The sequence below is a fragment of the Colias eurytheme genome, chromosome 21 (assembly GCF_061535395.1).
Source record: "Colias eurytheme isolate Ceu_HAF_F1 chromosome 21, ilColEury1 Martin Lab GWU primary, whole genome shotgun sequence".
NCBI classification, from domain to species: Eukaryota; Metazoa; Arthropoda; class Insecta; order Lepidoptera; family Pieridae; genus Colias; species Colias eurytheme.
In genome coordinates this window covers 6929526-6955639 of record NC_143000.1, presented here as the reverse complement: position 1 = coordinate 6955639, position 26114 = coordinate 6929526, and the positions used below count along the sequence as shown (strand labels likewise).

Genomic DNA, 26114 nt, shown 5'->3' with positions numbered 1-26114 from the left:
TCTTTTCTGTTCGTCATTAAACATAACGAACTTATCAACTTTCTTTTATGAAAATTTACTCACTTACAATTGTTTTAAATAACCACCCAAATAAATGATATCCTAAATATTAAAAAACTATCTAGAATCATCAAAACAGATCAATACTTTTTTAGCACCTTGTTTATGTTCATTACTAGTTTACCAGAATTTGTAATTTTGTAGATATAATAATTTTCTTTAGAATTGACCAACCACCATCAGTCTTTAACAACAAACTTGCTCATCAATCACTTACTGCGACTTCTTTTTAGTGTAAATGAATATTTCGTTTAATATTATATTTCGTTCATCATTTTGAATTTTCCAATCGATATAAATATTAGAATTGGATTAATATTTATTGCGTCAGTCAGTATGAAGCAAGGTATTTTAAATTATTTGTCCATTGAAATCGCAAAAAAGAAGTTGTAAATAAAACGGTAAATCAAGAAAAGCTCCTTTATTGCAATACACACAAAAACGATATTTGTTTGTAAATTATCAAAACCATTTATTTTATTGCTGTACCGAAATAACGTCTGCATTAAGCAAATATGTCTCGCAAAGATTTCTTTGTTCAAACGCTTCCAAAATACCATCTTCTAGATGTCTATTGATAATTCCAGCACATCTCATATCTTGAGCTGCATACGCGAGTGGAGCTTGCAAATCATATTCAACAACTGGTTGTTCAGAATAATTCTGTAGAGAATCTTTTTCAAGTATCGACTTCCATTCATCAGAGATATCCATTTTCGGTCGCAGTAGAACAAGCTTCGATTTCAGCTTTTTCAGTTCAGCAGAATAATTTTTGACGTGAAGGATTCGGGAATACGCAGCTTCGATCAGTTCTTGAGCATATTGAGACGAATGATTCACTTTTCCTAGAAGACTTCGAACGCAAGCTGTCACTTTTTCTTCCCAAGTTGACGCGTTTTCCAACACGTTATCAAAACTCTCGGTTTTGTTTCCAGATATCAACCTCATCATGTGCTTGCAAATCGCATCTTGTAAGGCTTTTTCGTCCTTATATTGGCTTAGATTTGCCTCGAACTGTGCTTTTATTTCATTTGGTGTACCGCCGAGACAAAATACAACACCAGTAAAACCTGAAAAGATTTATAGATAATAATTAAATAATTAATTAATGATCAAGTGACAATGACGGTACTGTGTTTTTTTATCAATATTTTAAATCCTTACCATTTCTTTCCAAAATAGCGGCCATCTCTAAAGCGACAATCACTCCAGATTCGTAACCAAGGAGATAAAAGTTCTTCCGTTGAGTCAATGACATGAAGGTCTGAAAAATAATATGCAATTTAAAACAGAAGAAAAATAATACATTATACTTGAAAATAAATATGAAACTAAAAGATAAAGACCGTCAATATCTTCACAAACAAGACCAAAATCAGTCAAAGATACACATGGGCAGACCGCACATTAAAAAAAATCAAAACATCGTAAGTTTAAAAAAGGCACACAGAGACAGTAAAAGTAAATGACAAGAAACAAAATACATAAAGCCATCTATACTAATATTATAAAGACGAAGAGTTTGTTTGTTTGAACGCGATAATCTCAGGAACTACTGGTCCGATATGAAATGAAATTTATCGAGGAAGGCAGGCTGTAAATCATCACTCTAAGACCAACAGGGGCGGAGCACCAATGAAGAATGTTTCAAAAAGCTAGTTTCAGATAAACGTCACTCACCTCAGCGAACCGCCTCGCCACAGTGGGCAGGCGGTGGTCGCGCGGCTGCAGCACGAGCGCGGGCAGCTTGAGCCGCTCGCACAGCACGCCGAAGCGCGCGTGGCTCCCCTCCACGCCCGGCACCGTGCACAGGAACGCTTGGCTCGCGTCGAACTCGTTGTGACGCTGCGCATACAGATTGTTTATTAAGCTGTTGCATAGCTTTTACCGAATCGAGAAATTCCGTAACGAAAAAATTGGTTGGCTGTAAAGTCGGTTTGCTGGCGATAGTTGAACGTGACAACGTCCGATTGTGCTTCTTTGTCGCTCGTTCCGCGCTCTTGCACTTCAAGCCTTACATGGAACGCCTCAGAGCGAGGTAACGCCGCATGAGTCATGTTTTTTCGTGCGTGCAGCCGGCTCTATCGAATTATAAGACGTTGTCACGTCAAAAACCTCACGCTCCCCACTCCGACGGACACGGAGGTGTGGCTTGAAGGCATTCTATGCTATAGCTTTACCGCGGCAGTCCCCGAGTGCCACACGTCTTTTTTCTTTGCAGAATAATATACACAAAAATAACTTAGTTTTGTTTTACATAATTTATTCTTTAACAAGGTCACGGGGAGACTAGACTGAGTTTCCGATTTAATATTGCCAGAACTGAACACAATTTAATTAAGAGGGAACTTTCAAATAAAAAAGGATCAATAAAAACAATTCGCTCAGTGGAAAGTTCTGTCTTGTGAGGTAACAAAAGAAGTCGGTTGAAAATATAATTAATTTAACAAAGTTTATGCATTAGATCCATGCATTATGAGTAGAGAACAAAATTTTTTAATCATTTAAGTAGGGACAAAATGTGACAGCCTTACTTGGTGAAAACAGGCTACTCTACGAATTCAGAGCCTGTCCCGTACCCCATAATATCCTATCCTTATGTTATTATAATAATATGCATTTCACAGGACGATTATTTATTAATAAATAACAACATATATCAGTACAAACATCAGTTACACACAGCATTCTAAACTTACCAAAGCTGAACTGTTCGTCAAAGTAGGCAAGAAGGTCATCTCCGTCGTTGCTAGCAGTTCGTCTGAATCTATGTAGGAGTAAAACGTAGCCAAGCCTTTTGGATCTTCAAAATCTGTTTCAGAAACTGTTTCTTGGATTTCCCGTAATCTATAAAAATGATAATTTGAGCGTGTGAGCAAATAAACATGAAATTAAAGTAAAAGTGGAAGAATTTATTCTATAGATTTAATAGAATATATTTTATGATAATATAAGAACAGCAATATGATTTTTCACACAACAGAATGGTAGCACAGAATACAATGACATATGGAGTGCCTCAAGGTTCTCACCTTGGTCCACAATTATTTAATATTTTTATAAATGACGCTTTTTATGATTTTAGTCACTGTGATACCCTACCTTATTTAAATATGACATGAAAATATTCAAGGTTAACCAAGATTAACTTAATTGCTTTTCCTACAAAAAGATTTTCAAAACTTGGGTAGTCAGGTTTTTCTATTCACATTTAACTGAAAGGATTCAGTTGATTTAAATGTGAACAATGCACTTACTTCTGGACCGTCAAATTAAGAATTTTACTTTCTTCAAACCAGACATTGTACACATCCCTTAGGTAAACTTGCACGATTCTAGATTTGGCTGGCTCCATACGTAATTCTAACAAGGTTGAAGTTTCATCAACAGCGTCTGGTATTTTAAAATCTAAAAATATTACGTCAAATAAAATAACTTTTACCATTCTTCACCTTAATAAATTAGGAAGAATTAAAGATACTTTTGAAATACCTGCTATAGCAGAAATTTCTTGAAGTATAGATGTATTAGATGAAGGACGAGTGTGACCTACAATCGTCACTCTTTCAGACAAAAGAGCTTGTTCGATTGTATCTATGGCATTTTTTACTGATATGGAAGGACCGTTGTCAATCTGAAATAAATTAACATCAATATGTTTACCGGTCTTTTATAATCTTCTAGGTTTTCAATTTAGATTTTACACGCAAATTATAATGCTTACCTTTTTAAGAGCAGGAAGTTTTATAAATGTTGCTGGTAGTTTCATTTTACGTCTCATCAAACACACTTCTTCTCCAATCGTGTTATCCCCATTGATTATTGCGAAATACCTAAAAGTTTAATTAATGCAATTAATCCATATTTTTCGACTGTATTTTTGCATTACCTAAGTATTTTACTTGTTTCTACAATGTTTCACTGTAGCAACAAAATCTAACCTCAACTTAGGATATGATCGCGTCTTAGAATCCAAATCCTTGAGGGAAGAAGAAACATTAGTAGAATTATAATCGCTCGTGATGATTGTGTAAATTCCCTCGGCTTCATGTTTGATATCGCTGTCTAAAGATTTAGATATAGTTTTCTTGTCCCATACGCCCTCTATTGTTAACTCAAGTTGAACCCCTAATTGCTTCCAAATCCTGAAATTATGCAATGAATTTAATAAATATCACAATATATCATATCATCTTTACATATAATATTTCAGATCACGCACTTGTCTTTATTTAAAGGTACCTATACTCACTTAATTTTTTGCATCATAAAGTTAGATTTCTTCGAACAAATCAGTTGTATCTTTCTCACGCCTCCGGCAATGAGACATTCAAGAAGCTGCACGGCCAGCACGTCATCATCCGAAATAACAATGTGGTAGTAATTTGGTGAATTGTACAAACTGAAAATTTAAAAAAATGAATTTAATACGACCTAATGTAATCATTAGATAATTCTATAATATGTCTGTAGGGTAAACTGTGTAATATGTCAAATTAATAAAGTCGTAATTGTGCACCAAAGCGCACGTAGCCGCGCGCTATGCTATTTCCAACTCACCTAGTCTCGGTATTGGGTATGTTCTGCTTCATGTCGATGAGGAGGCGGCCGCGGTGGCGGCTGGCGGCGAGCAGGCGGAACGCGCGCGCCGCGTCGCTCGGCGCGAACGTGAGCCGCGTCAGCGGGCGCACGTAGCCGCGCGCTATGCCCTCGCTGATCAGCACTTGGAGGCGCTGCACGACAATTAATTGACTTTACATAAGACTCCATAACTTAAAAACTTTTTCCGAATATTAAGACAATCGTACAAACAAAAAAAAAACATTACTCTGTATTGTCAAAAGAAACAAACGGGAGTTGTATCAGCAGATGCCATGTGCAATGCTCCACCAGGTACTACTGCAAAATGAACCGCAACAAGCGACCGTACGTAACCACGTGCCTCTGCTGAACAGCACTATCGAGTGCTGGTTAGCACTTGGTAGTGCTGATCGTTCAATCGTCGAAACGTTGAAGTTGCCTATTAGCTAATATTTAAAATGATGTTTACAAATTTAAGAGGCTTGATCGTAAAAACTGATGTTACAGGGCAACTAATGAACTTAGCATTTAATTGAAGAGTGAAAATTATTTACATAATAAAAATTCTCTCATTAATATAAACATCTTACTAGTACATAGATACAAGTTGCTTCTATAAGAAAATACTGAATATACTGAAAATATACAACTGCACATTTTATCACTTATACCCCAAGAACACTTACCTTCATTTCCGATTCATTTCCATTTCTAAAGATAGACGAAAGATCGACAGCTGTAAACGATCTGCTCCTCGTCATGTTGTACATTCCATACGAGAAGTCTTCGTTATTTTGCAACATCCCTGTGTCCAGAACAATTCCATAATGCGCACAGCATTTTATGCTTACCTGAAACCGTAACCATATAGTATGAGTAGATATATTATCATGATTATAGTATGTTTGAAATAGATTTCAAAATCCAATACCAGTTCATTGATGAGAGGATAACTTAATTTTCAAAACAAAATCAAACAATTAAAACTCACAAAGCAAAGAAAAATATTTATTAGTCCTTATGAAATAATACTCTATGATTGCTTACATTTTTCAGGTCACCTTTGACGCAGTTCAGAATTATGTCGCATCCATAGCCTCCGGTAGCAGATAAGACCATATCTCCAAAAGATATGTCTCTTGAATTTCCAATATGGTCATCTATACAAAGCAGAAAATAAAAAATACTGATAAATTTAAATTTTAGGAAGTTTAGAGTAGTAATGGGTAAGTGGTTAGGCGTTTTTTTGTTTTTCACGACGTCACCATAAGGCCATTGATTCAACACTTATTGATACTATCATACGTTATACTTCAGTTCAAGCGAAAGACTCTATTCAGAATTTAACCAGACGTTGTTGAAACTGGCTATAATTAGAGTTACTTTGTTTCCAGTGTCGATCACAACCTTCCAAAAAGTTACACGTCCTACTAAAATTATATTAACAACTTCATTAATAACTATAATTTACCTTTCAGTTTTGGGAATAGTCTCTTCAAGAAGTGCTTCTTGCCTTTATCACCAACTGTAGTGAATACTTCGCAATTATGCGCAAGACATATGGATATAGCTGCCTGACCCAAAGCACCGGTACCACCGTGGATCAAAACTTTCATACCAGGTAACAAATTCTGTTTTATCGCCTAAAAATTTAAATTGTAAAATATCACAAAGCTATTGAAAAAAATCATACTTTAAACGATATTAGATATTTCTTCATCAGACCATTACCTATGCCCATTGGTAAATAAAATAGTTTTAGATACGACATAATTTTATGCTAAGATTTTTATTTCAAAATAAACAGATTTTTTTTTAAATCGCTATAGAGCATGCTAAAAATATACAAACATGAATAAAACCCATTTCTGCAATGTCAACTATCCGCAAAATACAACTTACAAGACAATAAAACGCAAGTGAGTAAGCTAGTGGTACAGTGGCTGCATCTTCCAACGTCCACATCTCTGGAACCGGCCACAAAAGATTCAAGTTTGCTTTGACTCGACTGCGAGTTGCTCCTCCTTTTACCAAACCCATTACTCGCGTACCACTAGAGGACATATCATCAAATAGTAAATATACTTCTACCTTCACTTTTTTATTTTACTGAATGTCTTATTTTTTTGTTGAGTTGTGATTGTAGTTGTTTCAATTAGTGACGCCATATACTCTTTAAAATTTAAATGCAAGCATTCAATTAAAAAATTAATACCCAATTACGTGATAACTTATAAAACTCAATAATAGTGTTGCATTTATTTCATAAAATATTAATATTAAAACTGCTTACTTTTCCGTAACACCACTGAAATCCATTCCGTATTGGTTTTTATTCACATTTTCATAGAAAACTTCACCCGACGCTCTCTTCGCATCAGTTTCATTAATTCCAGCGTATTGTACCTTTTGAAAACAATAGACACACATTAGTGCGTAGGCTTGAACAATCGAACTGATTGATTTCAGGTAATCTTTCAATATTATCCTCAACTTTACCATACACTTTATTGTTGAGAATATAAAATTCATTCCTTTTGAAAACTTTAAACTACGTAGTGATTTAAGAATTCATATTATATTATTAAATTAATTAGACTTTTTTTAATATATATCTTACCGTAACATTAATTCCATTTCCAGTAAGTTCAGGTGCATCAACCCATTCGAGTGAATTTATATCTCCAATTTGTCTACTTCGTAGGATTACGTCCTTGTTTGCTTTTGGTAACTCCTTAGTAATCATTGGCAAATAGTACATGCCTCCCCATTCACCCTGTACAATGTAAATATTTTTGTATTAAAAATCACTTCAAAACTTTACAAAATTGTTGACACTGGTAAAATCTTTATGCTTGACAGCAACGATAAACAAAGCAAATCATTCAAGTTTAAAATAGATTAAATCAACTCACGTTATTCAGCATTAGCTTAGCCAGATCCGACTTCGGGAATTCTTCATTACCCTTAAATTCATCATTGATTACCATAACATTAACAATACGGCCATTTTTACGTAAATGTTCTGCCAAATCATCTAAAGTCGGTATTGGAGGATATGACGATACCAAAAGTATCTTTTGATCTTTCGGAAGGCTATCTATAGTATTGAATAATCGTTCCAAATCTGAAGTATTTTCGAATGTATAGACGCTAGTACCAGCTTTATCAGGTTTTGGGTTCCACTTAATTAGTTGTATACATTGGTCTCCAATATTGTGATGACTAACTATAGAGAATAGGTTGGATGGATGTGGTTTTAATAGTTTGGTGTATTCTTTGTTAACAATCAACGTATTGGATGGTAGAGATTTTCCAAGTGAAGCGCATAACTGAAAGAAATTAGATAATTAGACTAGTTCTTGGTTCATTTCAATTAAATGATAATGAAAATAATTAAATTGTATTCCCTTTAACAAACGTTCAAAATGCTGGTACATTAGAAATGGAAAATTATGACAAAATATTGAAATTGGTATTTTAGGTACCTCAACGGATCTAAAAATACAGTTACACGTAATTTTTATGGAGTCAATGTCAATGGAAACAATAACATCTAAATAATCATAATAATAATGAATAAATAATACAAATAATTCTTACCTTATCATTGGAAGATAGATTGTTAACGAATACGACATCGACATCGTTTAATTTACCAAGTCCATATAAGCTTTCTTCCTTCATTATAGAATATTTGACCTTGAGATTTGGTATATCATTCATTATTTGATGAATATAATTAAATTTAGATACTGTAGTATCACCCTCAATCAACTCAGATATAACTATTTCTTCCTTATTAACGTTTTCCATTATTATTTGAAGACAAGTGTAGAGCGCAGTAATTTCCTAAAGAAACACATTAGGCGAAAATTGGTCAGAAATAAAATTATCTTCTTTTCATACTTCATTTAAAAGTTCTCAAGTTTACTTACATTTGATCGATCTTTAGGGAAGTGAGGCAAAAACTGCAACGATTTCAGTGACATGTTATTTTTTACAAACGATAACTCACGGAATCTTAAATTCTCCATTAAAACTCCTCCGGATCTAAAATATTATAAATATTCCCATTAATATTAGAATTGATAAAAATATAAATAAATTCGTTTATATATTTCTAAATAACAGATTTTTGACTTCATACCTTGTACAATTAAACACATCTATATAATTGACTGCTAGCTCATCTAAACCTTCACTGACTGATCTATGATTATCAACATCAATAGTTATTTTTCTTATATACTCTGGGTATGTGGTTTCTCCAACAGTTTGTCGCAAAACATTTAATTGTATTAAACCATCGAGAAAAGTAACCCAGTTATTTTTCCAAGTGATATATCCTTCGTTGGAAGTATCGTTTATTGCTCGGAGAGATTGGAAATCTTCACTGTGAAGAAAAATTTAATGAATTTACTAAAGTGTCTCTCTAGGTAGAAACTTAAAAAATGTTATCAAGTTACTTATTTTAGAATGACAAATCTTGAAAAATTTAGGCACGTTAAGAGTAAAGTTTCAAGGTCGCGTCATGGTCATACCGTCACGTCATGGACGTACGGCGACGATTTTTGTATCTTTGAATCTTGCTAAAGAAGTTTCACTTCTGAGACGTGTGCTCGGTACACAGGCTCTTTTTTTTCTTCTCAATCCTTACTTATATAATATAAATCTTCGTCACACTTAATCTTTAAAAAATTCAACATACCTATAGTTATAATCGCGAGTGTATAACATTTTATAGATATCTTCGGAATAAAGCGTCATCTCATCTTTATTTTCAGGCACCAGTTTAAATAAACGGTAGTTGTCTTCGCTCCTCTCACTGTGGATTATTTGCCCGGTTGCTACTACCATACCTTCACTTGCAACCTGTAGATGAATAATATTATCAACAAACTTTTGAATTAAACCTTAATTAATAACATAAGACAGTATACTACAAACATAAAGTAAATCAACATTTATAACACTTTATAATAAGCAAGATAATGTCGGTTTCAAGTGCATATAATAATGAAATGCTCATTTTGGTCAAAAAAATCCTGATCGAAAAATAGTGTATTTACATTAACAACGTTTTAAGCATTAACAAGAAAGATTTTCACCTCAGAATCACCTACTCAGCTCATAAAATAATTTCCCCAATTACTTCTACTTACTACTGTTACCCATACAATTCAAGAACAGAGATGACTACCCACAAATTTATAACTTCCAAATTTTGCTCTAAATAGGATACTTACCTCAAAAGCCCCAGTTCCTCTATGCAAAGAAACGCTAAGTCTCAAATGCCGCTTATCATGTAATATCGGTTGGACAAACAGATGGACATCTTTGAACTGTACGGAGACGCCTTTCTTCTTTAATTCGAGACTCATAGTGAATGTGTCCCATACAGCGACGATTGCGGCAGAAAATGGGTATAGGTTTTTGCCTGTTATAAAAATTATGAAGAATAATTATAATGCTATTTCTTTTTTATTTATATTAAAACAACTGTTACAATGTCTATGTAAGTCTATTTTTATATTTAAGAATAAATAATCTAAATAAATATGAAGTTATCTAAATTTACGATTGATACAAAATTTCAATCTACCCTCCATAAGGTTTGTTCCGTATAAACAAATGTCTTATTTTTTTTTATTAAATTCTGCGGGTGGCATGATCATGTCTGATTAAACCCACGTTAATAAAATAAAGATTTAAAAAATTGGTTGTCTGTAAAGTCGGTTTATTGACGATAGTTGAACGTGACAACGTCCGATTGTGCTTCTTTGTCGCTCGTTCCGCGCGAACTTCAATCTTTACATGGAACGCCTCAGAGCGAGGTAACGCTGCATGAGTCATGTTTTTTCGTGCGTGCAGCCGGCGCTATCGAATTATAAGACGTTGTCACGTCAAAAAATAATGTAAAAGCAATTTATGTTGAATACAAAAGGAAAATAAATTTCTAAATATTTTAATGTTTCTAATACCATCAAATGAAAAACACTCACCTTTAACAACGTGTCCTCGCAAGTAGCTGTGCTCATCGTCATGGATGGACAAAGCGAAATTGCATTCCGCGGCAGTTTTCTTAAAACCTTGTACGTAGAGGGGTAGTGTCCTATATGAAAATATTAACTTTTAATAAAAAATTACAAGTAAAAGAGCATGTTAAAATATTGTTTAAAATGTATTATATTATGTAAATTTCTGATTCTATATTTCATATTTACCATTTCTCAGTATGTGCCCATTCAACCAAATGTCCCAACATTGGAGTTCCAGTGGATACTGGGAACTCCACCCTCGGGTACAAAGCCTGCACGCGTGGGTTATATCCTTCCATGTACAATCTGAAAAGGAAAAAAAATGTGTCCGTGTACTAGTGTACACACGTGAGAAGTGAAACTTCTTTATGACCTTATTTTTCAAAAAATAACTTACTATATGCAACTTTACTGAAATACGTCGAATCACGCGTGGTAGGGATAAGAAAAAGATGGCGCGTAACGGAAAGATGTCACGCGTAACGAAAAAATGTTACACTAATTTTTTTTCCAACCCCGATAAAGAAGTTTCACTTCAAAAATATTTTACAGTATGTGGATAAAATTGTACTTTATTAGAATTGTTTTTGTTATTTTTTTTAAGCAAGTTAAAATACCAATGAGAGCGGCACTTATAGCATATACTTAGGTAACTTCCCAATACTATTAACCATAGATGAATCAGCACCTGTAAGAATGGTACTAACATCTACGAATAATGAGTAACAATTACATAAAACTTTTAATTATAAGCATAACAGTAACGTCCATAGCTCCCTTATAGCAGTCCGTGTGGCGCCATCTCTATAACTAGCAGATATAATGCACTTGGCAATGATATTTTACCTGATCAATCGAGTGTAATGTTCGCCTTGAAAGCTAGCAAGAAGACACATTTCTACCTGGATATTTATATAGCTGCGGTATTTTGTTCACCTACTCCAATTATTAGATAATGACTCACTGTCCCACAGCCTCCAGCACGAATCTGGCGTTATCATCATGTCCCCGTCTCGTGAGCGGAATGTTAGCGCAAGTATCGGGCAAGGCTCGCTTGAGGATCGCCATCACCTTTCTTTTCCACCTACAATACTACTGTCCATTTTCCTGTAAACTAATACAAATGACTCACTGTCCCACAGCCTCCAGCACGAATCTAACGTTATCATCATGTCCCCGTCTCGTGAGCGGAATGTTAGCGCAAGTATCGGGCAAGGCTCGCTTGAGGATCGCCATCACCTTTCTTTTCCACCTACAATACTACTGTCCATTTTCCTGTAAACTAATACAAATGACTCACTGTCCCACAGCCTCCAGCACGAATCTGGCGTTATCATCATGTCCCCGTCTCGTGAGCGGAATGTTAGCGCAAGTATCGGGCAAGGCTCGCTTGAGGATCGCCATCACCTTTCTTTTCCACCTACAATACTACTGTCCATTTTCCTGTAAACTAATACAAATGACTCACTGTCCCACAGCCTCCAGCACGAATCTGGCGTTATCATCATGTCCCCGTCTCGTGAGCGGAATGTTAGCGCAAGTATCGGGCAAGGCTCGCTTGAGGATCGCCATCACCTTTCTTTTCCACCTACAATACTACTGTCCATTTTCCTGTAAACTAATACAAATGACTCACTGTCCCACAGCCTCCAGCACGAATCTGGCGTTATCATCATGTCCCCGTCTCGTGAGCGGAATGTTAGCGCAAGTATCGGGCAAGGCTCGCTTGAGGATCGCCTGCAGCAGCCCGTGCGGGGCCAGCTCCACCAGCACTGCGTCCGCGGGGATCAGGGAGGATGCTTCTTCGAATAGTACTGGGTTCTGGAATGTTTGTGACCTGTTAGTTATGTTTGCTATGTCTGTTTTCTTGTAGCAAACGGTACTAAATTATATGGAGCTCCTCCGAAAGGATTTGGGTTCTGTATTGTTGTTTGTTTCTTATGTGCGATCTCTATTGTTTATTATTGAAGTTAAAAAATAGTAAGAGAGATTTGAATTGCATTCTTGTTTGGAGAAATTTTGATAATTGGGAGTCATTTTAAAAAGTGTTTTATTGGAATTTGAAACAATACTTACTTCGGAAACAGATACCATAAATATAGAAATAGGAATAAAAATTAGTAAATCCGGTGGATTTGATTGAATTGAGTTGAACATCGGAGAAGGTAATTTAAACTATCCGACCACTCAAAATAAGAAAACAATATCTTTATTGTTTATATATATTTACTAGCTTTCCGCCCGCGGCTTCGCCCGCGTTTTCAACGAAAAACCCGTTCCCGTAGGATTTCCGGGATAAAACCTATTCTATGTCCTTTCTCGGGTATCAAAATATCTCTATACCAAATTTCATGCAAATTGGTTCAGTAGTGAAAGAAAGAAAGAAAAGAAATTTATTGCCAAAAAAAAAAACAGCCAAACACATTATAAAATTTATGTTACAATTAGGCAAACGGATACAGCCTCAGCAAAATGTTGCACAAAAGCAGCGCTGATTTTCAGGCTGTACCGGCGATTGCGGTTCGTCTTAATATTAAAACAGAATTAAGTCTAGGTACGTTAAGGCGTGATTGAGTAACAGACAGACAGAGTTACTTTCGCATTTATAATCTTAGTATGGATGGTATCTGTTTCCGAAGAAGGAAGTGTTGTTAGTATTGTTATACTAACCAGTAAGTTATTAGTATGATATTCAGCAGAAGAGTACATGGCGAGTGGTTCGTTCCACTTGTCCTGTGGGATCGATGTGCAGATCCAACGCTCAGAGCGAGGTAACGGATTCTTTATTACTTCCTTTAAGTATTTTAAAAGGCCGGGACCTGTAGTAATATTAAACATAAACCTTTATATCTTAAAATAATATTCCTGATGCTTTTAATAATACACAGAAATACGAATAATTATAAAAATATAGTTTAAATTAAGGAATTCAATAATTCCTTTCCAAGATATTTATGTCACTATAGAGCTCAGATAACTTGATATATATTAAAAATATACTGTTATTTCAGATTTAGTACATAATTTAGAAAAGATCAAATTTTCATTATGTTGCACCTATATACATAATTATTTATTAATACATAAATTACCGAGAAGTTCAAAAAATGAGGCATAAAGCATAAAAAATAAATTATCGTCCAAACACAACTAAAGACTTACCTGCTTCAGCAATATATCTAGAATGGTAAGCGATATTAGAAGATGGAACTTCTTTAGCAAATATTCCTTTTGCAGTCAAAGATTCAACGAACTCCTTCATAATATCCGCTGGACCAGAGATTGTTGCGGAATCAGAACTGTTATGACAAGCTATTTCAATTTCTGGGGGGCACAGCTTGGCTATCTGTGATAAAAAACTTATTTGTAAAAAACATATCTAGGAATATGATTTGAGGGCTATTTGAAATTTTACGGGAATTTCCATATTTTGAGAGTATATTGACTTAAATACCAAAAAATAGTGTCAACTTTTTCAACTATGCGCAATAAAACACTATTAGAAGTAAATTATTAATTATTTCCATATAACTCCACTTTCATAACTTAAAAGTAAAATAAAGAGCAGATATAATAAACCCAGTTTTTAATTCCCATTTTACCTGTGTATATCCCAATCCAACAGCGGCCATAGATCCCTTAATGAACGGTGTCTGTACAGACACGAGCCCGCGGCTATACGCGGAGAGGATCATCTCTTCCGCTGTGAGGCAACCGTCTGCGTACGCGCATCCTAACTCGCCTACACTGTGACCTGAGATTTTTTATGAATTATAGTAAATAATTGTATTAATAAAAAATAATTGTATTAATGTTTTATCGAAATTATTAAATCGAAGAAGTCAAAAATAATAATAATAAAAGAGGGGGAAAAGACAGTTATTGAGAAACAAGATACATTAAATATAGAAATAATAAGAGCTTTAAAAGTCATTCATGAAAAAGATGTAAGAAATAAAGTATAGTAAATTACTGAAAAAATCAAGAAAGATAAATTCAGTAGTTCTATGAAAAGGAGTGAATGAAAGAATATATTTCAAGCACTACTACAAACTTTACTCAAGTTTTTCTCCTATTTTAAAAAACTCACCAATAATTTTATCAGGAACAATTCCCAATTCAGTAAGAACATCAGTGAGACCGATCTGAACGGCGGCGATTCCGACGAAGGAATGCATAATGTTATCAAAGATTGTCTTTTCTGAAGATGTGATGATGTGGATGAGGTCTACTCCTTTGGGCTTCAATACTTCATGACAACTGGAGTAGAATTCGTTCGATTTATTAGTGATATTTATTTCTAGATTATTAAAAATTAACTGAATAAGCACAGATTAGCCTTGGAGAACAGAATATTAACTCGGTATAGTTAAAACCCTTACCAAAAGTAATAGATTGAAACAATAAGACATAAATGCTACTATGATCCCATATTTGAACTCCTCTATTCAATTTAGAATCACGATTTATTGAAATACTAGCGGTCCGCCCCGGCTTCTCCCGTGGTACCTACATATTTAAACTATCCTATCTCTCAAGTTGGATCGAACTGCACATGGTGTGCGAATTTTATTATAATCGGTTAAGTGGTTTAGGAGTCCATTGAGGACAAACATTGTGACACGAGATTTATATATTATATTAAGAAGATAAATATAAAAATTTCATCCAATTCATAAAAATAAATATTCAAGAATTTCATATATAAAGAAAAGGTAACAAAAAAATAGATACATTAGAAAACAAATCAAACATACCGTTGTATAGCCCTCTCAAACACGGGTATGCGCATGAGCTGCTTCCCCATCCCGGGCCACTGCGAGCCCATCCCGCTGTACACGAACCACAGCGGACGGGTCACGTCCGGGAAATAGTCCGACCTTTCCTTTATAGCTATCGTTTCGTTGTTTTCATTTGTATCTAAAGAAAAAGCCATTTTTTTAAGTATATATTTTTTTCTTATAAATTTATAAAGAAATGAAAAAAATCGATCACGAGGCGGGACTCGAACCCGCATCCTTTCGCGCCATTCCGGGTCGGATGCCTGACCAACTCAGCCACTCGTGACCCGCCAGAGCAATCGAATTTATTCTATTCTTTCAGTTTTATGTGTCTAAGGGACACACCGCGCGCCATCTATTTGAGATGATTAACAACCATCTGTTGTCGCCGATGTCAACGAGTCCCGCCTCGTGATCGAATTTTTGCTATTCTTTATTTATAAATTTATATTTATAAAGCATTTGAATGCCATAAAACAATAAATATTTTTTACTTTTCAATTCGTAGTACTGAAAACTATTTAGAAGTTGACGGCTCAAAAGTAAAGCAAAATATTTAACTTAAACAAAATGAGGTGAATTTGTAATAAGGAAATAATTATAAGAGTCTTGATGCAGACGCGTTATCAATCAAAACCGTAACGATAAAATTAAAGACAGAAGAAGATGAATAATTTATTACCAACACTATAATAGATTCCTATTAATTAATAAAAAAATTCACAAACCCAGAATAACATATCCTCTTCCCATATGACCACTGATTTTATCCTGATGTATGTTGTGTAAAAGAGCTATTTCTTCCGGGTCCACTGGTCTGGTCTTCAAGTCCTTTATAATCTTTTCCACTGCTGATTGTTGCCTTCCTGATAGTGTGACCAAGTGAGGTATAGTGGACTTGTATTTATTGATATCCTGTAATGTAGATAAAGAAAAGTTTATTATTTATGTACAAACATTTTTTTTTATTTATGCCTTGTTTTACTATGGAAAAAGAGTTATAAGCTATATTTTTAAATCTAGTATAAATATTCGAATCAAAGCAATATTATGTTGTGTAAAAAGGAAGAAATGGTATTTGAGATAAGACATGCATATTATGTATAATTGATATCGATTTTTCAAATTTCTTGCTCATCTAAAATTAACTTCAATTCGTGAATAAAAACTTTCGTGAAGAAAGCTACGGGTCGTAAAATTAAAATGTCGACATGATAATATAATACTTCTATACCGCATTAAATTGTTTGTAGCCAAAACCTTCATTGCAGGTTTATGGCCATGTATCTGGAAGCATTATGAGAAATTATGATGTTGATGGTAATGACTAATGATGATGATGACGAAGAAGAAAAAAAAAGACGTGTGGCACTCGGTGACTGCCGCGGTAAAGCTATTGCATGCTATGCCTTCAAGCCACACCTCCGCGCCCGTCGGAGTGGGGAGCGTGAGGTTTTTCGTTACCAAATTTCTGGATTTGGTCCCCACGCTTAAAGCCCGCGATAGAAGCTATGCAATAGCTTAATAAAACCTACCGTCGGCTTTCGGAAGCATATACATAATAAATATTATGGTGATGATGACGAAGAAGAAGAATAAAACCTACCTTTGGCTTATAATGTCCATACAGAAGTACATGAGCATTAATCCCAGTAACAGAGAGATTGTTAACAGCAGTATATCTTCGACCAAACGCTTGGTGATCATTCACAAAGCGCATGACTCCCTTCTGTATCCCTGATACGTCATCTCTTGGATTGTCACAGTGGAGGTTAGCGGCTATTTTACCTTTTTGATAACCGAGGAGGACCTAAGATTTGGTAACATTTTATTTTTTTATTATATCGAGAAATTTTCTTATAGTCGATTGCAATTTATCAAATGAGAAAAAAATATTTGAAACAAGGAAAATCGCATTAAGTATCTTTAAAACTAAATGTAAAAAATGCATGGTGAGAAATCGTATAAGAGGTAGCAACGTTGACAAGAGAGAATTTTAGAATACTTGGTTCTTTGATATACTGTTTCTCTTGTTAGAGTCCGGGCTGTCTGGCTGGCCGCAGTGGTTGCGTTTATTAGTGCGCATCTTATCTGCACAGGAAAATATCCTTAATTTAAATTTATTTATTAACGCGTAATTTTTAATCTTGCCTTTAGATAGATCCATGAGACATAAAATTTTTATTGCAAGACGTTTTTTTCGTCGTTAAATAGGTGCCATACGCAATTTTTTATTTCAAAGTAATTAAAATATCATCGAAATAAGTGAAATTACATCAACATGAGTCCGCTTAAAAGGTAAGTAATAACTTTATTACTTACCTAAATAACTTACCTAATAAATGACTTTAAAGTTAAGTATATTTTCCTGTGCGCACTAATAAACGCAACAACTACCGCCAGCCAGACAGCCCGGACTCTAACCGAAATAGCAAGAGAAACAGTATATCAAAAACCCAACTATACTAAAATGCCTTTTTTAAAACGTTGCTAGCTCCCGTACCAAAAGTATCAAGTATTAAAAGAAAATTTCAAAATACAGTGAAATTAGTCTAGAGAAATTTTTGCATATGTAGTGGTGTGTATATTACTCAGATCTTAGAGCGCGTTTCCATTATATCGTTCTAGCCTATACAAAAATGTTTCGATATCCTAACATTACTATTGCACGCCTCATAAGCGAAGCGTTTTGCACGCCTCATAAGCGAAGCGTTGAGGTGGGTACTACTGTCACTTCGCGCAAAACATCTGATTTTTCAAACTTAAAATGTCTTTATGTATCATACATTGCACTTGTAAGATAATACATACACACACATATTAAGAAAAAACACTATTTTTAACGTTCATGATATTTTTGATGTCATTTTTGTTATTTAAACTAGTTAAAAAACAGTTTAAAAAAGTTCTGTCTTGGACGTCCGTGTGTCTGTATGTGCGGATCCTTTTTCTTGTTAACACGATAGCGACCGAAATACTTTACTAATTGAGTCTTTTTTTTTCTCTTACGCTTGAGTATGCTCAGGAATAGAACCCTTTCATTTTTCAGGGTCTGATTCGATGTGGTTTAATTGTTATTAAATAAACAAAAATAATAATTAATAAATATTTATTAAAAAAAAATTATGAGGCGTGCACTTTTGGATTTTCCAAATTATTTAATTTTATACTTATCCCTAGCAATACTCTGATTTATGTTTTAAAGAAAATGGTTTTGACTTTATAAAAAAAATAATAATAATATATCATTCAATTTTACGTCCTTGAGCCAATGACAAGGCGAATACCGTGAAACAATAAAATATCTTGTTCATAATAATTTGTTTCGTAATTAATATTTGACCATAATAATTACGAAACAAAACAAATAAATAAATCGTCACTTGATAGTGGAAAGTGGAAACACGCACAAAACCAGAATAAACCAGTTTACGCTGTCCGCAGGTGCCTCGTGCAGTCCGGCGTCAGTCGCTTGGTACCGTTAGAACATAAAGCACACATTTCATTCGAAAATTATAATTATTACGTAGTTTAATTGTTAAATTTTGTATTTGTTGATTGTTGTTATTGTTTGTTATTGTTGTTATTGTTTGTTATTAAAGTGAAACTTTTATTACATCGTCTCAAACTTTTTGGTCTGTGTAGCGCATGTCGCGTGTATCGCGGCTGCCGAGTAGGTATACCTACTCGGCAGCCGACCGTCACGCGACATGCGCTACACAAAGCAGTGTTCGGAACCGTTCGAACAGTTTCACTTTTACCGTGGTTTACATTTTTGGCCGGAGAACACCTAATTCATACACGTCTTCACTGAAGTAAAAATCGGCACTGCTTGTAATGTTTGGAACTAATAAAATATTAATAATACTAATATTATATATTATGTACTTGAATAAAAACTAAAAATAAAATGTTGTTTTTTCTTATTTGCTGACCATACACTACTACAAACGCAAAAATTTCTCCAAGCTAATTTACCTGTAACATTCTATGATGCAAGGTAAGATTATTCACTCGGGGCGTTATTCTTCAGATATTCTGTTTTTACAGAACCAATACATAATATTAATTTCTATTTTTATATATATTTGTAGCTATTTTGATGGTTTCTTGTGTATGTATGTGTGTATGTTTTCTTTCTTAAATTTGCCAATAAGTCGACTGTTTCCGAAATTAGCTTGTGTTTTTTTTTTTCAAATAAATACAAAATAATATGTTAAACTGTAATACAGTTGAAGTTAAAGATGCGATAGTTTAAAAATAAAGAAGCGTATTCAACATGGACATTGAAGTTTGGAATTTCATGTTCTGCGTCATACAAGGTAAATAATTCAATAATCAACATTTCATCATTATTCCTGAAACTGAATAAATTAATATCCAATTCAAATAAAAGGTCAAGAGCAATTTAACAAATAATGAGTAGTAATTAATACAATTTATGACGCTATGAATTTATTATTTGGGTCATTGAGGATGCCACCTGCATTCGCCGTTTTTCTTAAGATCCTACGAGAGAAGGTGGGTAATGTTTTTCAAGTGTATGTATGTATGTTTCTTTGGCACGTCTAACGATTTGTCGTATTTTTTAATATTTCAGGCCATTTTTCACACACGGCAATATCTGATCCCATACTAAGCTTTCTCTTGTGTTATGGAAACCAGATGGCTGATAAACATACATGTATAATCATAGAAATCTACATAAAAATAAATCTTACATATATATATATATATATATATATATATATATATATATATATATATATATATAATACTAGCGGTCCGCCCCGGCTTCGCCCGTGGTACATATTTACGTTTTCTCTACGTAAGAACCATCCTCGTACTTCAAGGAATATAATAAAAAAAGAATTATCGAAATCGGTTCAGCCGTTCTCGAGTTATGCGCTTACCAACACATTTTGCGATTCATTTTTATATATAAGATATATATATATATATATATACAGAACTTACCTTAGTAATAGCAGATACTCCAGACGCTGCTTCACTATAACCAATATTGGACATCACGCTTCCAACATAGAGAGGATCTGTTCTATTGTCACAGAATACTCTATCTATTGCTTCTAATTCAGCTTTATCTGCTTCTGGGGTTGCTGTTTTGGATATATTTAGAAAATAAATATGTGTTTTAGATTCAATAATGTATGAAAAAGTTAATTATGTTAAATGATGGCCATTTTTAAAAGGTGGAGGAAAAAAATTACAAGAATCTTGCTCTAAAATTATGATTTTAGTAACGAACGAAATAAGGGTTATAAGAAATAACTCTAGGCTTTCAAATTTCAAATAATAAGCATAACACTAAAAAACACTAGTAATCTTTCATGCTGTAATTCAGTTTCAAAGCATAAGTAGATTATGAATGAAAACTGTAATCTGTAAAGTAAAAGTTCAAGTGTCGTTTTTATTGAATATGTAAAATAAAACTAGTCTAATAAAAAAACATGCTTTTGAATAATTTTTGTTTGTTTAATTAATTCTACACGTGTTTGAAAACGTAAACGGCTAATTTTATATTAGTAAAATATTCATTGGACTTTCGGTTCCATCGTATTAAAAACAATTTCAACATTACGTGAAAAACTTTTGACTTCGTGCGTCATATTTTGTTATATAATGTGATCTAATTTTAATTATTTTGATACGCAATTTACAGTTCTTATAATTAAACAATTAGCAAATTTACATTTAAGGGCTTATTCCGACTATAGAAATGAAACAGTCCAAAGCTATCAAAAGATTCACAAATGTCCATTTTTTATAATATTTTGATTAATCTCACCAGAACCAACAGCTTCAACATATTGCACTTGTTTAGGATCAACATTTGCTTCTTTATAGAACTGCTTCAAGAAATCAGCCAATTTATCTGAATCTCGATAGAAACCATATTTCGGTCCATTTTCTCCTTCAACTAGACCATTGAATTCAGATTTCACGTGAACTACTTCGGCGTAAATTCTAAAAGATTAATGAAACATTATTAAAAGTAGTGTAGTAATTCTAAGTGTTTTATGTATTTTGAAAAAAAAATCAGGAATGAGTGAATTGAAATTAAATGAATCCTCAAGAATATGACTATGGATCCGCTCTACAAGATCGCTTTTCGAGCATCATTTCACAGCTAACAATAACAACGGCTCCAAGCTTATAGCTTACTTCATAGCTATTAAATAAGTTAAACAAATAACAAGAAATTTTATAATTTTAATTAAAACCTAATTTATATAGATAATCTAATCCTCCTTATATCTTACCTACGAGCATCCTTCTTTTTCTGCAAGAACAATACATTGATAGCTTCAGATTTAGCGCAACCACACGCGTTCTTATCAAACGATCTCGTTTTACCGTCACGATTGATCAACATCACTCTGAAATAATCATCTATGCTATAAATTCTATGAAAATTTCAAAATTTAATAGAAAAAGAGCGTGTATGCCGAGCACCCGTGTCAGAAGTAAAACTTCTTTGGCAAGATTCAATGATACCATAAGATATGCGTACTTAAAATATTTTACTCTCAACGCGCCCAAAGAAGATTCAATTCAAATATATGAAATAGAAAATATGTATGTGTAAATATTGAAACATCCTAATTTAAGGAAAGAGGAAATAATATAAATGCTAATGTAGGTAATAAAAGTTCAATGATAACATTTGTATATGATTATAATTTGAATAAATTTTCTAATAATAACCTCACGTTTACTGAATATGTAAAATCAATAACAATAGTTGTTTTTGTTCAAAATACATTCTGTAATCATACATTTTTTATGTCACAATTATTTAATTATATACAAGTAAGTTTTTTAAATAGGCTCTCATGTATTACTATAAATATGTCATACTAGCTGCGCCCCGCGGTTTTACCCGCATTGCTTCGCTCCTGTTGGTCTTAGCGTGATAATATATTACAGCCTTCCTCGATAAATGGGCTATCCAACACCGAAACAATTTTTCAAATCGGACCAAGTAGTTCCCGAGATTAGCGCGTTCAAACAAACAAACTCTTCAGCTTTATAATATGAGTATAGATGTGAGTTCGATAAAGTTTCAGATATTAATTTTTACTAAAATGAATATGATTTTAAGGAAACATAACTTATATAAACAGATGTTTATTAAAATTCTATGTGATTATCTTTTAAATTGAATCGATTTGGAAGATCAATATAGCCCTGGACACCCAAAAAATAGAGCATGAATAAAATTTCCAGGATAAACCCAACAAAAAAACATATAATAATAAAAATACCTTCTCATATGAACAGAAGACTGTGGAAGTAAGCACAAGCTAGCCCCTCCAATAAGAGCAGCGTCCACATCTCCTCTATTCATGGCCTGATACGCCAGTTCTAAAGCAACTATAGAACTACAACAGGACTGGTCTATGGCCATAGATGGACCTTTCGCATTCAACCAATAGGAAACACGATTTGCGAACATGCTTTTACTACATCTGTGGAATTGTATGAATGAATTAGAACGATTTTGTTTAATTTAAAATTGAAATTATTTCAATCACCTTTAAGATGTCAAAGGCCAGACAATTGCCACATGTACTGTACAAAAAAAATGTATAATGGCGCATCCACACATACCCGCCGGCATTTGCATCTTTTACCTGCGGCACGCGCGGCTTTTGGTTGCCGGCGGCAGTTTGCTTGCGGCTTCGAAATGAAGTGAATTTGCCGCTGGTAAAGTCGGCGGCCTGCATTCAGCAGCAAGGCGGTCTGAAACCCGGTGGCATGTGTGGATGCGCCATAAGACATGAGGTATTATAAACTCCCATTGATTATTACATGAAAGTGAAATAAACTTACCCCATAATACCAAAACCAGTTTTCGTAGAAACAATATAGAAAGCAGATTTTTCTGTTTCTGAAAAGCATGATCCTACATACACGCCGACCTTTTTGCCGCTAAGCTGATCCGAATTCACACCTAAAATAGTAAGTCGATTAATATTTTATAGATAACTAGCTTTCCAACCGCGGCTACGCCCGCGTTTTCAAAGAAATCCCGTTCCCGTGGGATTTCCGGGATAAAACCTATCCTATGTCCTTTCTCGGGTATCAAAATATCTCTATACCAAATTTCATGCAAATTGGTTCAGTAGTTAAGGCGTGATTGAGTAACAGACAGACAGACAGAGTTACTTTCGCATTTATAATATTAAGTATGGATTCTATTATTTACATTATGATATTACGGGAGCTTGAGACGTTTTTGAAGCTAAGTGAGGTGAATCAAGTTTGATAGATAATTAGTAATAATAATAATATACGTAATTTATAAGGTCATGACTCATGACTGTACAAAAAAACCGAATTGACGACCTAACCAAAGCTATGATTTCTCAAAAAGGCTTCGAGAACTAAAAGTAAATCCATGAACAAATATCTTCTAGCCTTCTATATGACACCAGTAAAAATACAATAACATAAAAATCTATTCATCCTGATTATTTTTTCCTACAAAGAACTTTCATTACCTGCATCATATATAGCTTGAAAGGACTGTTCCAGAAGTTTCCTGGACATCGAATCCATGTTGTTACCAAGACGATAGTGCACTTTGAAGAACTGAGCGTCGAATAAATCCAACCCGGGAACTTTTCCCGTATATTGGGCCACTTCAGGATGGTCATACTTCCAACGACAGTCCTCGGAAGAGACTGGATTTTTCTTTATAGAAAATATATTTATTTAACTACTTACTTGACTAGTCTTAATATACATATATGTATAAATCTCGTGTCACAATGTTTGTCCTCAATGGACTCCTAAACCACTTAACCGATTATAATAAAATTCGCACACCATGTGCAGTTCGATCCAACTTGAGAGATAGGATAGTTTAAACATGTAGGTACCACGGGCGAAGCCGGGGCGGACCGCTAGTCCTAGAGAAGAGAAAATGCTTTATGTTTTGAGTTTGAGTTGTTGCGTCTCCGTAAAGTTTAGGCACAGAATACTAATAGTAGCTAACGCTAGTTTAGGTACAATTTCATTGAGAAAATTCTTTTCTTTTTTGTTTATATTGTATTATTAAATATTATACTTTTGTAATGTACTGCTAATAATATAACTAACTAATTGCTAGTTTTATAGAAAAAGAGAGAAGTTCTTTAACGTCAAACATATTCAGATATTAAAATATAAATCGTCACACTCAAAATTTGATCAACAATATGAATATAGAAAGCTGGTTGCGAAAATTCGGTAAAAAACTGCTGGACCGATTTAATAGAAGTACAAAATATAAATATTAAAAATTTGTTGAATGCCACTTCAAAGGCAATATATTATGTACATTTTTTTCCACTAAACGTGGACGAAGTCGCCGAACTTTATCAAATATTTATATGACATTCATGAAAATCCTACATACTTACTTGAAAATCATAACTGATTAAAAGTAATGTTAATAAATTACAAAAATTACCTTATTATACAGTATGTCGGATAACTCCTTAATATTTTGAGACTGCGGGTAGAGCCCGGATATTCCACTGATGACGACTTTCTCCCCGTCCGTCAACACCAGATTTTCAGCTGGAGACGATTCTTGAGGCTTCGGCGACATCTTTTAAGCAGAAAATATGTGAAATAATCAAACCACTTTTTCTAAAATATTAAAAAAAAATTCTCTTTAATAAGTATTATAAAAAAAAAAAAATAATCCTGGAAAGATCAGATTCAGAGTTAATTTACCCTTTTATTTTTCCCACGTCATATTATTATTTTCAATATTTAATACTGTTAAATGTAAAAAATAAAAACAATTTGAACATCGAAATTCCCAAATTGTACGTTATTTAAATAATTAAACACTGATTTTGTGCACTTTGGCTAATTATCGATTTACCAGGATATAAAAAAGGATCAAAAACAATTTAAACGAAGGTTACCTTTTCGAAAATCCCTTTTTCAGCACAGTACTAATTAGAGTGAGGATTCTTCGACAGACACTCTTATTTATAGCCACTTATGAATGAACAAGAAATAATTTTATTCGTTAGGTACCTTGAATATAGCAAATTATGTAAAATAGAGCACTGTTTATAAAGTTCAATTAAGCATACTTTTAAATTTTATTGTAATGTTCCGTATAAAAAATAAATAAAATAAATGAACAACACAAAATAGCTATATCCCGCCGAAATAATTTCGTTCGTAGTTAACTTTTTTAACTCACGTTCCTTTTTTAAAAATATAGACATTCTGTGACTGCCAGTGTTGACTTAAAATAAAGGAGGTTGTATAATATTTTCGAAAAGGTTTCATCATTTTTAAACAGCAAACTTTAAAATAAATAAAAATATGTTTTTATGTGTCCCTGTAATTATAATTGTTTATTTTATTATAATACAAAACATCCACATGAAATTCTGTCTGGCCTTCTACATAAACATACGATTTTTGCCCTGAAAAAAAAATACCAGAAAATCTTCAGAAAATAAATTTGAAAGTCTGAAATAACGAATGTGCTAAATATAAAGTGATATTAACAAAGTTTCTGATATAAAATAAATAAAGACATACTTAAAAATATTAAATCAACCATAGGACATAGGTAGGTACTTTGTAAGTTAGAGAAAATAAAAAATTCAAA

General features: G+C 33.7%; 1 protein-coding gene across 1 annotated transcript; it reads right to left on the bottom strand.

Moving 5' to 3' along the window:
* Window positions 1-466: 466 nt before the first annotated feature.
* Window positions 467-25085, bottom strand: LOC149899248 (fatty acid synthase-like). The gene is made up of 39 exons (XM_090114233.1): window positions 24945-25085; window positions 23992-24184; window positions 23321-23441; window positions 22753-22956; window positions 21748-21864; window positions 21273-21451; window positions 20441-20583; window positions 17070-17273; window positions 16192-16378; window positions 15440-15602; window positions 14773-14942; window positions 14285-14436; window positions 13845-14028; window positions 13353-13501; window positions 12319-12503; window positions 10869-10988; window positions 10647-10756; window positions 9891-10081; window positions 9353-9516; window positions 8792-9037; window positions 8580-8694; window positions 8245-8493; window positions 7557-7973; window positions 7262-7417; window positions 6935-7047; window positions 6544-6694; window positions 6113-6284; window positions 5689-5801; window positions 5328-5492; window positions 4621-4793; window positions 4313-4462; window positions 4002-4205; window positions 3785-3893; window positions 3553-3694; window positions 3318-3468; window positions 2760-2907; window positions 1741-1905; window positions 1225-1324; window positions 467-1130 (listed from the first exon to the last, which is right to left on the bottom strand). Exons 1-39 carry the CDS (start codon window positions 25083-25085, stop codon window positions 538-540), a joined length of 6909 nt encoding a protein of 2302 aa, XP_089970359.1. The 3' UTR covers window positions 467-537.
* Between the last annotated feature and the right edge of the window lie 1029 nt (window positions 25086-26114).